Source organism: Zosterops lateralis (assembly GCF_965231275.1).
Source record: "Zosterops lateralis genome assembly, chromosome: 6".
NCBI classification, from domain to species: domain Eukaryota; kingdom Metazoa; phylum Chordata; class Aves; order Passeriformes; family Zosteropidae; genus Zosterops; species Zosterops lateralis.
The window spans coordinates 31,257,037-31,269,577 of record NC_139761.1 but is presented as its reverse complement, the minus strand read 5'-3'; the positions used below and the strand labels follow the sequence as shown (position 1 = coordinate 31,269,577).

Sequence of the window (12,541 nt, the reverse complement as noted above, 5' to 3'; positions counted from 1 at the left end):
TTTTAGTGTTTAAACTTGGCATTCTACTGGAAATGAATGTTAAAAATCTTCATACTTAAAATACTATTTAAAAATAAAAATAATTACTAAAATAGTTATTAAAATAATTTGGACAAAGGATGTCCTTTGTACATAAATAAATCTATGTTCACCCTCTGATGATGATAATATGAATCCTAAATATATACACACTAAAAGAGCTTCTGGCAAGTACATCAGATACTTGCTCATCCAACCTACTGTCAAAATAGTAGGATAATTAAGAGACTATAGCACTAACTCCCTAAAGATTAAAGGGGCTACTTTAGCAAAGACAGCTAGAGAGATTTGCATATCCTTTGGGCCGTACTTTACAAATGGAATTAGGACATATGAAAATGAAGCATATTCCTTAGGACTTGGTATGGTCTCAGACTGACCACAGATTTTTATTATCTTCACAATGGTAAGGAGATACTATACTTCCTATAAGGTGAAAATGGCAGATAGTCACTTCTCTCAGTGAAGGATGTACAAAGAATTATAAGATATTTCTGCAATTATACTGGCAATTACATGTGATAGACATCTAACTTCTTCATGTGCCTTCTAAAGCCACTTTTATAGCCCTAGAACACATCCTTCTACCTTCGTTAAGACCTGACTGGCTTTAAGGAAGTAACCAGAGTATCCAGAGAGGAAGCATGAAATTGGATTGAAATGAAGTGACACTTCCATCCTCCTGAGCCTGAGCTGTCTGTCCCAGCTCCTGGAGGACTATCTTGCAGGTTTATAAATACCTTTAAATATCTGAGTAAAGCAGAATTTTGGAGACTCACCACTCTTACACACAACTGCTCTATAAGGACTGCCACCCACAAAGAAGATGGAAACAAAGGTAATAATAATTTAGAGAAGTGCAAAAATGTGTTGAGAGGTAAACTGAAGAATGGAATCTAGGAAGCTGAGCCCTAGGCCTGATCTTATGTAATAACAGGTAAGTAACCTTTACTTGAAAATTCTACATCTACTTTCCTCTGGAAAAAGCAGTTAACTCTGATCAATGCAGTAAAGGAAAGTAAAAGAAATCTGCGAAACTGACAGCTAAACTAAGAAAGCATGAGAGTAAAACAGTTTGAAATACTATGATACAAAATTTCCAAAAGAAAGTAACCAGCAGCACACCTTGGGGGGAGAAAAAAAACTTGCAAATTAGTAAATTACAGTAATAGTTAAAACACAATTAAATATTATTTAATATTATTTTTAAATTTTAATTGCAGAAAAGAGAAATTTGTGTTTTCATCCAGGCAGCATGTTCTAAATTAAAAGGCAATTACTTTTAATAGAATTTTCAAGAATAACTTTGGGTCAAATGGCTGATTCTATCCAAACAGTAAAGACGTGCAAAAATTATTAATTCCAGTAATACTTGTGCAGGGGCAGAAGTAATTTTTCTAGAATCCATATTTTCCCCTAAAAAGTTGCCTCATGGCATTTTTAACACTTTTTTGGCAGCTGAAAATCTAAATAAATGTGAGACCATTTAAATGAACCAAAAATGGAAAGAGCATCAACCAGAAACTGTCACCACCAATAAAACATAACCCCATCAAAAACTAAGGGATTTCACTGCTCACAGAATAGTTTATTAGTATTTTGATGTTATCATCTACAATTATATATTGTAAAATAAGTATTTATGATATATACTTAACAATTTAATTGTAGGTATATTATTATGTGTATGTATATATATATATATATATATATATATATATAAAGAATGACAAGATGAGGAATTTTATTCACTCACTGCCATTCTCATGCTGAATTAAATATTCACTTTCCAGGTAAGGACATTAAGCTTTTGAACTATCTTTCTCTATAATACGATGCCTTTAGTTATCTGAATAAAACCCTACTGTGGATATCTTAATTTTTTACTTACCTTGCTACCATTTCCTTTTCCTTATTTGATGCGTATCCACTGCTACTGAGGGTTTTTGATGGAGAAGACAGGAAGTAGAGGCAGTGATTTGTAAAGTACTGATCAACTAATGGTAAAAGAACCTAAGAAATATAGACACAAAAAGCATTTTTTTAAAGAGCACAACAGTAAGTGTAGGAGCAATGCTCTGATTGGTTAAAATTCATAAAAAGAATTTTAGTTCTGTAACAACTGTATTTTTTATTTCAGACACAAACTCATGTAAATGAGTTTGAAAACCTTACAATTTTATTCAAAATTACATAAAATAATAAACAGACTTCCACAGAGATATCCAGTTTGGATCTAATACTGCATAGGAGTATTTCTTTCTCCTAATTAGATGATATGCACTTCACTGATATCTTGTAGTAAAGAAAATCAGATTAAATTTATATATTCAGTGATAGTATTTAATATCATGTAAATGAATAATCCACCTTTCAATTTTTATGTTCTTTCTCATACAAAATCACATATATTGAAGTATTTTGAAATATTTGAATCCAGCAAATATACCGAGATATTTTTGAAGACATTTCAAAATATTCAATAATAGTTTGATTATTTATCACTTAAAAAATTGGAAAATATATACCTCTATTATGCGAAGAGCAGTCTGACATTACAAATTTAAATATTCTGTATAGTGGAACATATATGAACATGAAAAAATCACTCACTTTAGCAAAGAATTTTATTTCTTGGTCATGTGGAGATTTTTCAGTTTTTCCACTGGTCACAATGGCTTCTGCAAGGATACAATCAAGGCAGACACAAATAAGAAGCTGTCTAATAATAAATAACACAATAGATCTTTCAGATAGGCTTGAGAAATTAGTTTCACTCAAATAAAAATAAAAGAGCAGAAACAGTTTAGCTAGTTACAAATGTTCAAGAATTAAATTTGAAAATTAAAAGATATTATTTTTTTTAAATGCAAAAAAATACTTATTGCTAAAAATGTAAACCCATAAATTAAATATTAAAATTTCAACAATTCAAATGATGTTAAAAATAAAATCTGCAACTTACCCAAATGTGCAATAAACTCTTGAGCAGAATCAACATATTTTAAGATTTTCTTCAGAAATTTAAAGGCAAACCTCTTTTCCATGGATGAAGCATCCAACTCCATGTCATTCAGGCCCCTGTTTTGAAAAGGATTAAGAGAAGTAGCATTGATGATGGCACTAGTACAAATGATGACAGTGCTATGAAGCATTTCATGCCTTATCTTTTTTATTATGGTAAATTTTTATAAGAAGGAGAAAATTACCACAGTAACTCTTAATTATCATCTATCTAGAAAGAAATAGAGAAAAATGAACTGACTTTAATAAGAAGTACAATAGCTTATGATTAAGTATCCAAAAGACAGTTATTTTAGGATAAGAACTTTAGAGTGCTACCTTATTGCACAGACAAAGCCATCATGCATCTGAATCTAACAAAGTAATCCATTGGTCGTTCAATTTCTACAGCCAGCATATTTATGTTCCAAGTGTTTCAGAAGTCAGCAGTTGTATCTTTACAAAATCAGCTCAAGTACTACCCTTCATTTGATTATTCAATGTTAATCTTCATTTTGTCCTTTAATTTTATGAAGGAACAAAGCCAAAATTACTTCAGCTGCTAAATTAAAACTGAAATGAAGGCAACAAACTATTATATTATTAAATTATTTGAAAAATATCAACCGAATACAGTAGTTTTAAAGAGGCATGTATTATTTATTCTTTAAGATAAATTCATTGCCTAAATCATTGCTGATCATAGATATTAAAGAGGAATTAACTCCTCTTTCTTCAGTCCACAAATCTCCAAGCAGTGCTTTCTGTCTTGGCATCCAGGACAAGAACAGGGAGGTTTTTTTCTTTCCTCTTTTGAAGTCACTTAATTCTATAAATTTTAAAAAATTATTCTGTTTTCAAATGTGCTTTCTTTCACAAGTCATTAATTCTTCCATCTTCATTTCCTTGAGGATCTCTTGTAGTTTTGTTTAGTTAACAAACTACCATGTTGTTTCTAAAACATACTTGAGTAAGGCCTGAGAGATTTATCTGTATGTCATAAACACACAAAGTGTTCCAAAAATTTTCTCAGAAAAGAACAAAAAGCCCAAAACCAGAGGCAGATGGTACATGTAAAGTACACATGCTGTTCCGCCTATACGTTTCCAATTATAAACAATTCCTATGTTTTAATGATTAGTCCAACATTTTCAAGAATGACATCTTGCATTGTGATAATTCCAATTGTATTTCAAAAGATTATACATACATATATATATACATATATATGCATATATTCATCAGGAGAAAACACTGGAAAGAAGATAATCTTGATTCATCCTTATATGAACAACCACTGCAAACTCTTTGGCCATATCAGTGAAGTTTAAATGTGCTTTTTCAAGTTGATTTGTCCCATGATATAAAACTGAAAAAATTGATTTCCTGACCCAAACACACGCAGCTGCAAAATTTGAGCAATCTCATTGGTGCTTCAGATCATTCATTTGCACTAAGTAGACCAGCTTTTCTTATTCAATGGCTCTGAAGCAACTATGGAGGTTACAAAAATATTTGGTGGAATGCCCACATTTTGGGTTCAGGCTGAGAGCCTACATGTGTGGCCAGAGGGAATTTTTCTCTGCAGTAACACAGAAATGTATACTTAGAATTTTTCTCATCTCTTGGAAATATTACTGATTCTTGAAGTGAACAAATTTACCTTTTGCAGATCCTAAAAATTGATTTTTATAAATTTATGAGTATCCTTTCAATAAAGACAGAGTCTTGAAAAGCAGAAATAAATGAAAACAGGTAAGATCTGACTCTATGCATGTACAGGAAAAACTGCTCATTAATACAATTTATTTCACAAAAATGCTTAATGCCAGAAAATTGAGGTTTCCCATGTGTTTAGGTGTTTTATAGACAATAAGAGGAGATTTATAGTATAATAATTCAAAATTCCATTTTATAAAGCCACATTCTACAGCAAGAAGTCCCCATAGGCCAGCTTACATTGAGACACAGCCATTCAAGTAACAGTAAAGGAAGTCTATGCTTTTGCTAGAGTAGAAGATAATGCCCACAAAGTAGCCACTTTATTTTATTACTTTACAGAACTCAAAGCAATAATTTTTTTCAAAAATTGGATTAAAAAGCAGTTTTAGATAGATATGGTTCAGTATCAGATTTCAGACTAATTTTCTCACTGACACTACTGGCTGCTAACTTAGACATTTTAAACTATCCTCTTGTTTAATTACCCTACTGTTGCATTTTGCATTTACTATGATCACATACTTATGAAAATATTGCCTGAATATGCTGTTTTAGAAGAGTCTTTCTGAACATAAAAGTAACTCTGATTCATAGAAGACCTGCTGAACAGTAATTATGTTAATAACTGTCAGTCTGCAGTGAGATAAGGTTAACATGCTGGTTTGTGCACTGAATGCAAGCAACCATCTGAAAAAATGTGTGACTTACCGAGATATGATTATACCATTGACCTGAAGGAATTTAAACAGCTCTTGTGCCTTTTCCCGGTCCCGTGATTTCTCCTTGGCTGTCAATGTGTCATAAGGTACCAGTAAAGGATGACTACCTCCACCTTTAGTAAGTTGAAAGAACTGTAAGTTTTTCTACTGTAAGATTTATTCTGCTTCATGTACAAAAAGAACGAATAATTTTTATTGTCTTACACTGTCATCTTTCAGACTGCCTCTGCTCCCTCATCCTCCTTGTCTTTTTTGGTGTGGTTTGCAGGATTGTGGCTTACCTTTGCTTTCCAACTCCATTTTCTTCTTTTTGGCCCATATATTATGGTAGTTTTCTGCCATTACCTCAACCATTCCCTACATTAGCATCAGAAAGAACAAGATGCTAGATTAGGTGACAATTTAAAATTCTGTCATGCTACATAATTTTACAGTCTTGAGTAAAGTCTACACTCTTGTGATAAAGAAACATCATAGTTAAGTGGAATTTCTATATTCAGCTGTTCTTTGAAGTCAGCACAAGCATGGCATACTTGGATATTAACATGCTATTGACAGCCCCATCCCCAGCTTCGTGCTTAATTTTTTTTTGGGAACTCAGGAAGCACCAATGGCATGAACAGTAGAAATTTCATCTTTCAGTAGGTAAATAGCATGGACCCTTTCTACAACAGCTTATTATAACTACAGTCACTAATATACTCATAAAACCTAACAAAATTCAAATTGTTACTAATAATGAAACCAAGTACATCCATTCCTTTCAGCATAATATATGCAAAACACAAATACGAACCTGAAGCTCCCTAGAAAGTGCCACATTAGAGAGATCAAGTGGTGTTGGGCTGTACCCATTTCCCTGTAGGGGAACAGAAAATTATTCTCAGATAAAATAATTTAAGATAAAGGAACCAAATATTCAACTACAACTTCTCTGTCATTGACCTGATTAGAGCCAATTAGAGTCCCAATTTTATACTTTCTTGTAGAAACTGTTCACCTATTTTGCAATGTAGTGAAGGCACTGGATGATTAAAAGAATGGGTTTGCTAGTGTGGAAGCATGCAGGTTTCTGCAGATACTTAGTTTTCTCTATTCATATAGGTGGGAAGCTGCAAAGAACCAAGCTTTTAGACTAGAAGGAAACCAATCATGAGACATACAAGATGTGCCTTCAAAACATGACAGAACCATGTGGGAGCAGCCTGAGTGAGCCCTGTGCTAAGAATGAGAAAATAAAACAAAAAGATAAATTATTTTCTTGAGGAATTTACAGACTAAGAAAAAGTAGGAGTGTAATATATTAACACAATTTTCAACTGGTTTAAGTGAGAAAGCTCCAGTTCAAAAACCTGTTAGACGTGCACGTTAAATGTGAAAGGTTATATATAAATCACTGATTTCAAACGTGTACTCAAGTTAATTATGTGCTGGAAACATCTAAGTCGTGCCTTTATCATGCGTCTTCTTGGGCATGATGGCCCAAGTGCAGAACAAGTTCAACTGGCTGAAAGCAGAGATTCCAGACACAGCAGAATTTCCTATAAGGGATGAGGTTTGCTGAAGAGATAAGAAATGCTGAAGTATTGTCTCGTAATGGAGTGTTCAGGGGCCCCTTTTGGTAAGCAAATACTGGCCCTGGAGAAGGAGCCCAACACAGGCTTAAGGAGCCAAGTACTGATGCTGGCAGGATCAGTGCTGGTGCAGCTGTACGTAAGGGCATAATTTGTGACACAGCTTTGCACACTCCTTCCAGGACTTGTGCCCAGTGCACTGCTTATTAACTCTCACTATATTTATGTATGAATATGTAATTCACCTTGAGGAGTACAATAACAATACCCCAACATTTGTTATAATTTTAAGCAGCTTTCCTCCTCCAAGACATATTGATCCACAGTCACAACATGTGATTACAAAAAAATCTACAAATGGAAAAAAAAAATCTAATATCACCTGAAAAATTTACCTGTAGCTTTAAAAAAAAAAAAAAAATTATCAAATATACAATCTCTTCCGTCAGTCATAATTGTAATCTTAAAAAAGCCCATGTTAGGTTCTTCTGTTTAACCAAAAAAAAGGAAATTGCTAGATCTATTTATTATAAAATAAAAGACTTTAAATGCTTTGTCCATTTTCTTTGAATGGACAAAAAGAACTTTATGTTAAAAAGAACTTCAGTTCTAATAAGAAAATTGATATCTATGGTCTCTTATAGCCTCATTGTCTTAAAAGCTTTTTGGAATCCCCTCTTTAGTGTTGCACAGTGTTTTTTTCTAGCAACATGACTTCTAATCTCAGAACTCTACCATTAAAAGTTTCTTTTCACTAAAAGAATATAAAATTGTCATAATTGTTTATAATTTATTAGTAAATTAATGAACAGGCCCTTTGTTTTCTAAACTTAAGGTGTTCTACCTTACCTGACTAGACTGAGATATGCTACGAAGCTTTTCATTTTCACGCTGATGTATTATTGCTTCTCCTCCCTCCTTGGTCCTTTCTAGGCTCCATCCCAAGGCCAACATGGTTTTCAATGATTCTCTGGCAGGCCAACGATAAATTTCTTTTTCCTTTGAAGAAAAGAATGTAAATTTTTTTTTCTGTACCTAATGAGTAGCAAAAGCACATTAAAAATATTCTGTCCTTCTCTGTTAAGTGCTATGTGCCACAAAACTATAGAAAATTTGTATCTTATGTCAGAACATAAAATATAGTTCTTTTTGCATGACAGAAAAGCTTTGAACAACCTACAATTAAAGAAATATATTCTTAGAGGCATTTATTGCTGAGATACATGTTAGAAACTAACAGCACTGCCATGAGCCCTGGAGCAATAACTAAAATTGGATTTGGAAACTTATTCATTAATTCCATCAGCACAAAAGAATAAATAAATGATGGTACCGTGAATGTTACAGATTAGTTAAACAAGTATGCATCAAGCACTCAAGACCTTTTCTTAGTCTTCCTGTATTTATATCCACTCACAGATGCAGAAGGTTACTGAACTATGCACCTCTTCATATAAACACGGCTACCAATAAAAAAATAGGCAACAGACCATATTCCAACACTACTTTAAAAAGTAAAACTGTTGGCAAAATTCTGAAAATTTGTGGCAAAATTCTGAGTATGCCATATTAAGACTTTTCAAATCAATTAAATAAAAGTGTTTCAGGTTATGCCATAAACCAGTTGCTCAAAATGAAAGCTTTTAGGGATAGACCTGATTTTTACGTTCAAAAGTTCTAATTTCAGACAATTCAGAAAATTCTCTCTGAACTGCTTAAATAACAACCAACAATGCTGAGGATCCTCTCCAAAGATTCCAAAGCAATTTACAAACCTTAGGAAACTCAATCCCCTTAATCCCTCTTGATTCTTGTCATGTCTATTTTCTGAACAGGAAAAATGTGGTGAAGAGGGACATATGTAATTGAGTTGTGTCTCCAAGTGAATCATTACAAAAATAAGTAACAGAATTCAAATTCACTTCACTGTTCTGACAACTCAAAGACATTTGTGCCTAGTCAAGAAATTCAAAATACTTTAAATGTTTTTCTGCATTTTCAACTGAATTATCTCCTACACATTTTTTACATTTTTCTACCATTTCTCTGAGAGACAAAATTGCCTTCAGCTATGTTAAATTACACTTTCATTAAGCTCCAGGAGTTTCTGCCCATCATTTCTCATCCATAGAAGCCTGAAAAAAACTGTGCTACTGATACTTTTGAGTTCAAATTTGCCCAGGCCTATGAAGAAAAAATTAAAATTATGCCTAATGGAAGCAAATTATACAAGACTTAGTGTAAGTTTAACTGAAAAAATCACTTCAGTATAAAATTGCACCTATTAACTGCAACAATTCTTGTTTGTGCTTCTGCTTGACATTTAACAGGTTATATTTGAAATGGATTTTTAAAAACATACAAGTCAATCTACTTCATATTGATGCAGCTGAAATTTTCTCTATTACCTTTTCAGCTAAAGTTTTGAAAGGCCTTATTAATGGGTGAGTCTTCATATTTTCATCCAGTGAAACACCATATTTCCATCCACTATTAGTCTGAAAAATTAAAAAAAACAACCGAAAACCCCACTGAAATGAGAACAACATTGATGAGTGAGAGCAAATTAAGCAGTTTTCTTTTGTCACATCAAACTGCCAACCCATTCCAAGAGCTGCTCAGTGCCACAGGAGAGGATCATGCATCCATCTATGGACACACAGGAACAAAACATGCCTGAGACAGAATGGATGCCCCCTCTGAGTCTCATAAGACCAGTCCTGACCCTGACTCACACTGGCCCCTTTCAGGTGGGCTCATGCATTGAGACTGCCCTGATGGAGGCAAAAAAGGCTGTCCCAATTCTCTGAGAGGCTATAGTCAGAAACACAATGAATAGGTATCATTAACAGATCAAGAATTGAAGAACGTAACTAATGAATCCTTTACTTTCAACAATAGTAACTGAAATGTATGGTTTGAAATTTTTCTGTGTATATTTACATATGCACAGGTATGTATACCTTCCTCTACAAATTTGCATATATAGGCCCCCCAAAGAAGAGAATTATTTTATACAACTCTTCCATAAAATTGATCTTCATTTGTTATTAATTGTTATAATAAAATATTTAAGAATTCATTGTCTTTTCTTGTAGCTCTATAGAAATAATGAAACAGAAACATGACACAGTCAGAGGGCATTTGGAAAATTACAGAGAAATACAGTATATAACAGGCTTGTTAAAGCTAAGAAGAAAGAAAAGCTTCAACTACTTACCTGAAATAAAAAATTACATTAGGCTGTACTTTCTTAGATCATGGAGCTACTGCACCATTACCAGGCAAAGTGATGCCTAAAGAGCTATATAGTCTTACTTTAAAAATTAAAAACAAACAAAAAAGCTAACAACAAAAGCTCATCAAAACCCCAAACAAACAAAAAAACCCCAAACCAAACTCCCTTTTTCCAATCCCCTCAACTCTCTCCTAATAACTTCTTTAAAAAAGTAACAAATTGCGATGCATTTTCTTAAGCAAGAGGTTTCTTCCACATATCACAAAAAAATATGAGGACGTCCATACACTCTGAAAAAGGGCTTGTTAGTTAAACTGCCCAGTTTCAATTTCAATATTCACACTAGGAATTATTTACTAGTCGTGGACAGTTGCTAGCCTTAAAATAATTCCTACCTTTTCAAAGGCCCATTTATCGTGGGAGTGTTCAGCATACTTGCTTACAATATATTCCAACTTCTCAGGAAGTACAAGGCTGTAAGCAAAGAGGGCTATGGTCATTCAATCATAAGTTACTGAAGTCTGATTTATGAAAAAAATGTCAGCATAATATAGCTCTAATCAAAATGCTTCACCTCCAAATGAAGGCAAGGCATTTGGCATGGAAATTCCCTATTCTTTAAAAGAAATGCCACAAAAAAGTCATAGTTATAATGGCATTTACAGAGAACCTTTATGTACATAACAGTCACACTTTTTAGCAACTGAAATCACAAAAACAAAACCTGCTTTGCTACAATCTACAGGTAATTTTGTTGCTAATTCTTAATACAAAATAATATTAACACGGATGTTTCACAATGCATAATGATGGAAGGATAAGGCTTTAATAGCAAGACTGAGCTAGTGATCCTCAGTTCTTGAATGTAAAGTCTGTGTTTTAAAAGATTACTAGGAAGGTCAAATCTCTATTTAATCATCCTACATGATTTGTTTATTTTTCCATATCATGTTTCTACACATCAATTCTCAAAATTAAGTGAAGATTTTATAAAAATTGCGCTACAGACCAACTGAATCACCAGATTTTTGTGATCTTGTACAAATAAGCACACAAAAAATAATTGTAGTCTCTAAATTATTTATCCCAAACATTTGAACTATTAGGCAATAGGGTACATAATGAATATAGAATTTACTGTTTTCTCTGCAGACATAAGATGGAAATATTTAACATCTGCTCAGGGCTGAGAAGAATATGCCCTGATAAACAGGACACGTTGCAGTGAAGTATCTGGCAGAAGGAAGCAAAAATCCCTGTACTACTCCTGAAAGTTCTAATACCATTAACATGTCAGTCATGAGCCAACTCTCCCTATAGAAGATTTTAAAAATGCTTATAAGGAATAGTATAAAAATATTTAAGGGAAGGAAGCCACTATGAATTACATGACTCACTTTGATGTGCTGACAGGTTTGGGATCAAAATTCCCTTCTGGATCCACTGAAGTCTGCTTTTCCAAAGTTGACATAATTCGTGTATCTAAATAATCAGGGGGCAAGGCACCTGCTATAGCACTTAGACAAGGCAAAGCCATTCGAAAGAGCTCTGGATCATACTTCTGCAGGAGAGATAGGAACTGGTTGGAAAATCCAACAGAAAAACATGCAAAATGTTAGTGAAATCCAAGCAGCCACAGCCGTATACAAATATTAGAAGATGCAAGCAAACAGCAAGTCAGATTTAAAATTCAAATATAGGGCAAAATTATTGTTGCATGACATTTATTTTCCATTATATCAACACGATATAGTCTTAAGACTACTCAGATTGACATGAATGTGCTGACACTGATACATATATGCAATAGAAATTCAACTCTAAACTTTCTTTGGGCCATGAAGGGCTGTATAGGGAGGGTAAAGGCTTGTTTGCCTAGTCACAGAGCATGATCATCTGTAAAACACTGCCTTAATTCTAAAATTACTAATTCCTGCAGAATTAGCAGAAGCCATTGTAATTTTGCCTTTTTTTTTTTTTAACCCTGCACTATTTCTTTTTAAAATATGCTCATTAAAGGAAATTGTGATTTACTGTAGCAAAGTAATTTCATTATTTTAAATGACATCAAAACTGTAAATATCTTAGAACAGAAAAGAATGGTGGAGAAAACAGTAGGTCAGCAGATCAGATTTACACAACTCTTCTTTCACTAGGCTAACAACTACTTAGAGAAAAACAAAAATGTTGTTATAGAGAGCCACCAGTATTGGCAGAAACATATGTTATCTGATAAAATCTAAGAT

The 12,541-nt window shown here is 33.3% G+C and overlaps 1 protein-coding gene across 1 annotated transcript in view; it reads right to left on the bottom strand.

Annotated features, from left to right (window-relative positions):
• RYR3 (ryanodine receptor 3) overlaps positions 1-12,541 on the bottom strand; it is a 190,127-nt gene that overhangs the window by 58,452 nt on the left and 119,134 nt on the right. Inside the window, exons 51-60 of the mRNA XM_083863077.1 lie at positions 11,693-11,856; positions 10,691-10,769; positions 9,466-9,555; positions 7,907-8,056; positions 6,280-6,342; positions 5,765-5,840; positions 5,473-5,596; positions 3,005-3,120; positions 2,653-2,720; positions 1,931-2,052 (exon numbers count right to left, since the gene is read on the bottom strand). Coding sequence (XP_083719203.1) covers positions 1,931-2,052; positions 2,653-2,720; positions 3,005-3,120; positions 5,473-5,596; positions 5,765-5,840; positions 6,280-6,342; positions 7,907-8,056; positions 9,466-9,555; positions 10,691-10,769; positions 11,693-11,856 — 1,052 coding nt within the window. The remainder of the gene's footprint in view (positions 1-1,930; positions 2,053-2,652; positions 2,721-3,004; positions 3,121-5,472; positions 5,597-5,764; positions 5,841-6,279; positions 6,343-7,906; positions 8,057-9,465; positions 9,556-10,690; positions 10,770-11,692; positions 11,857-12,541) is intronic.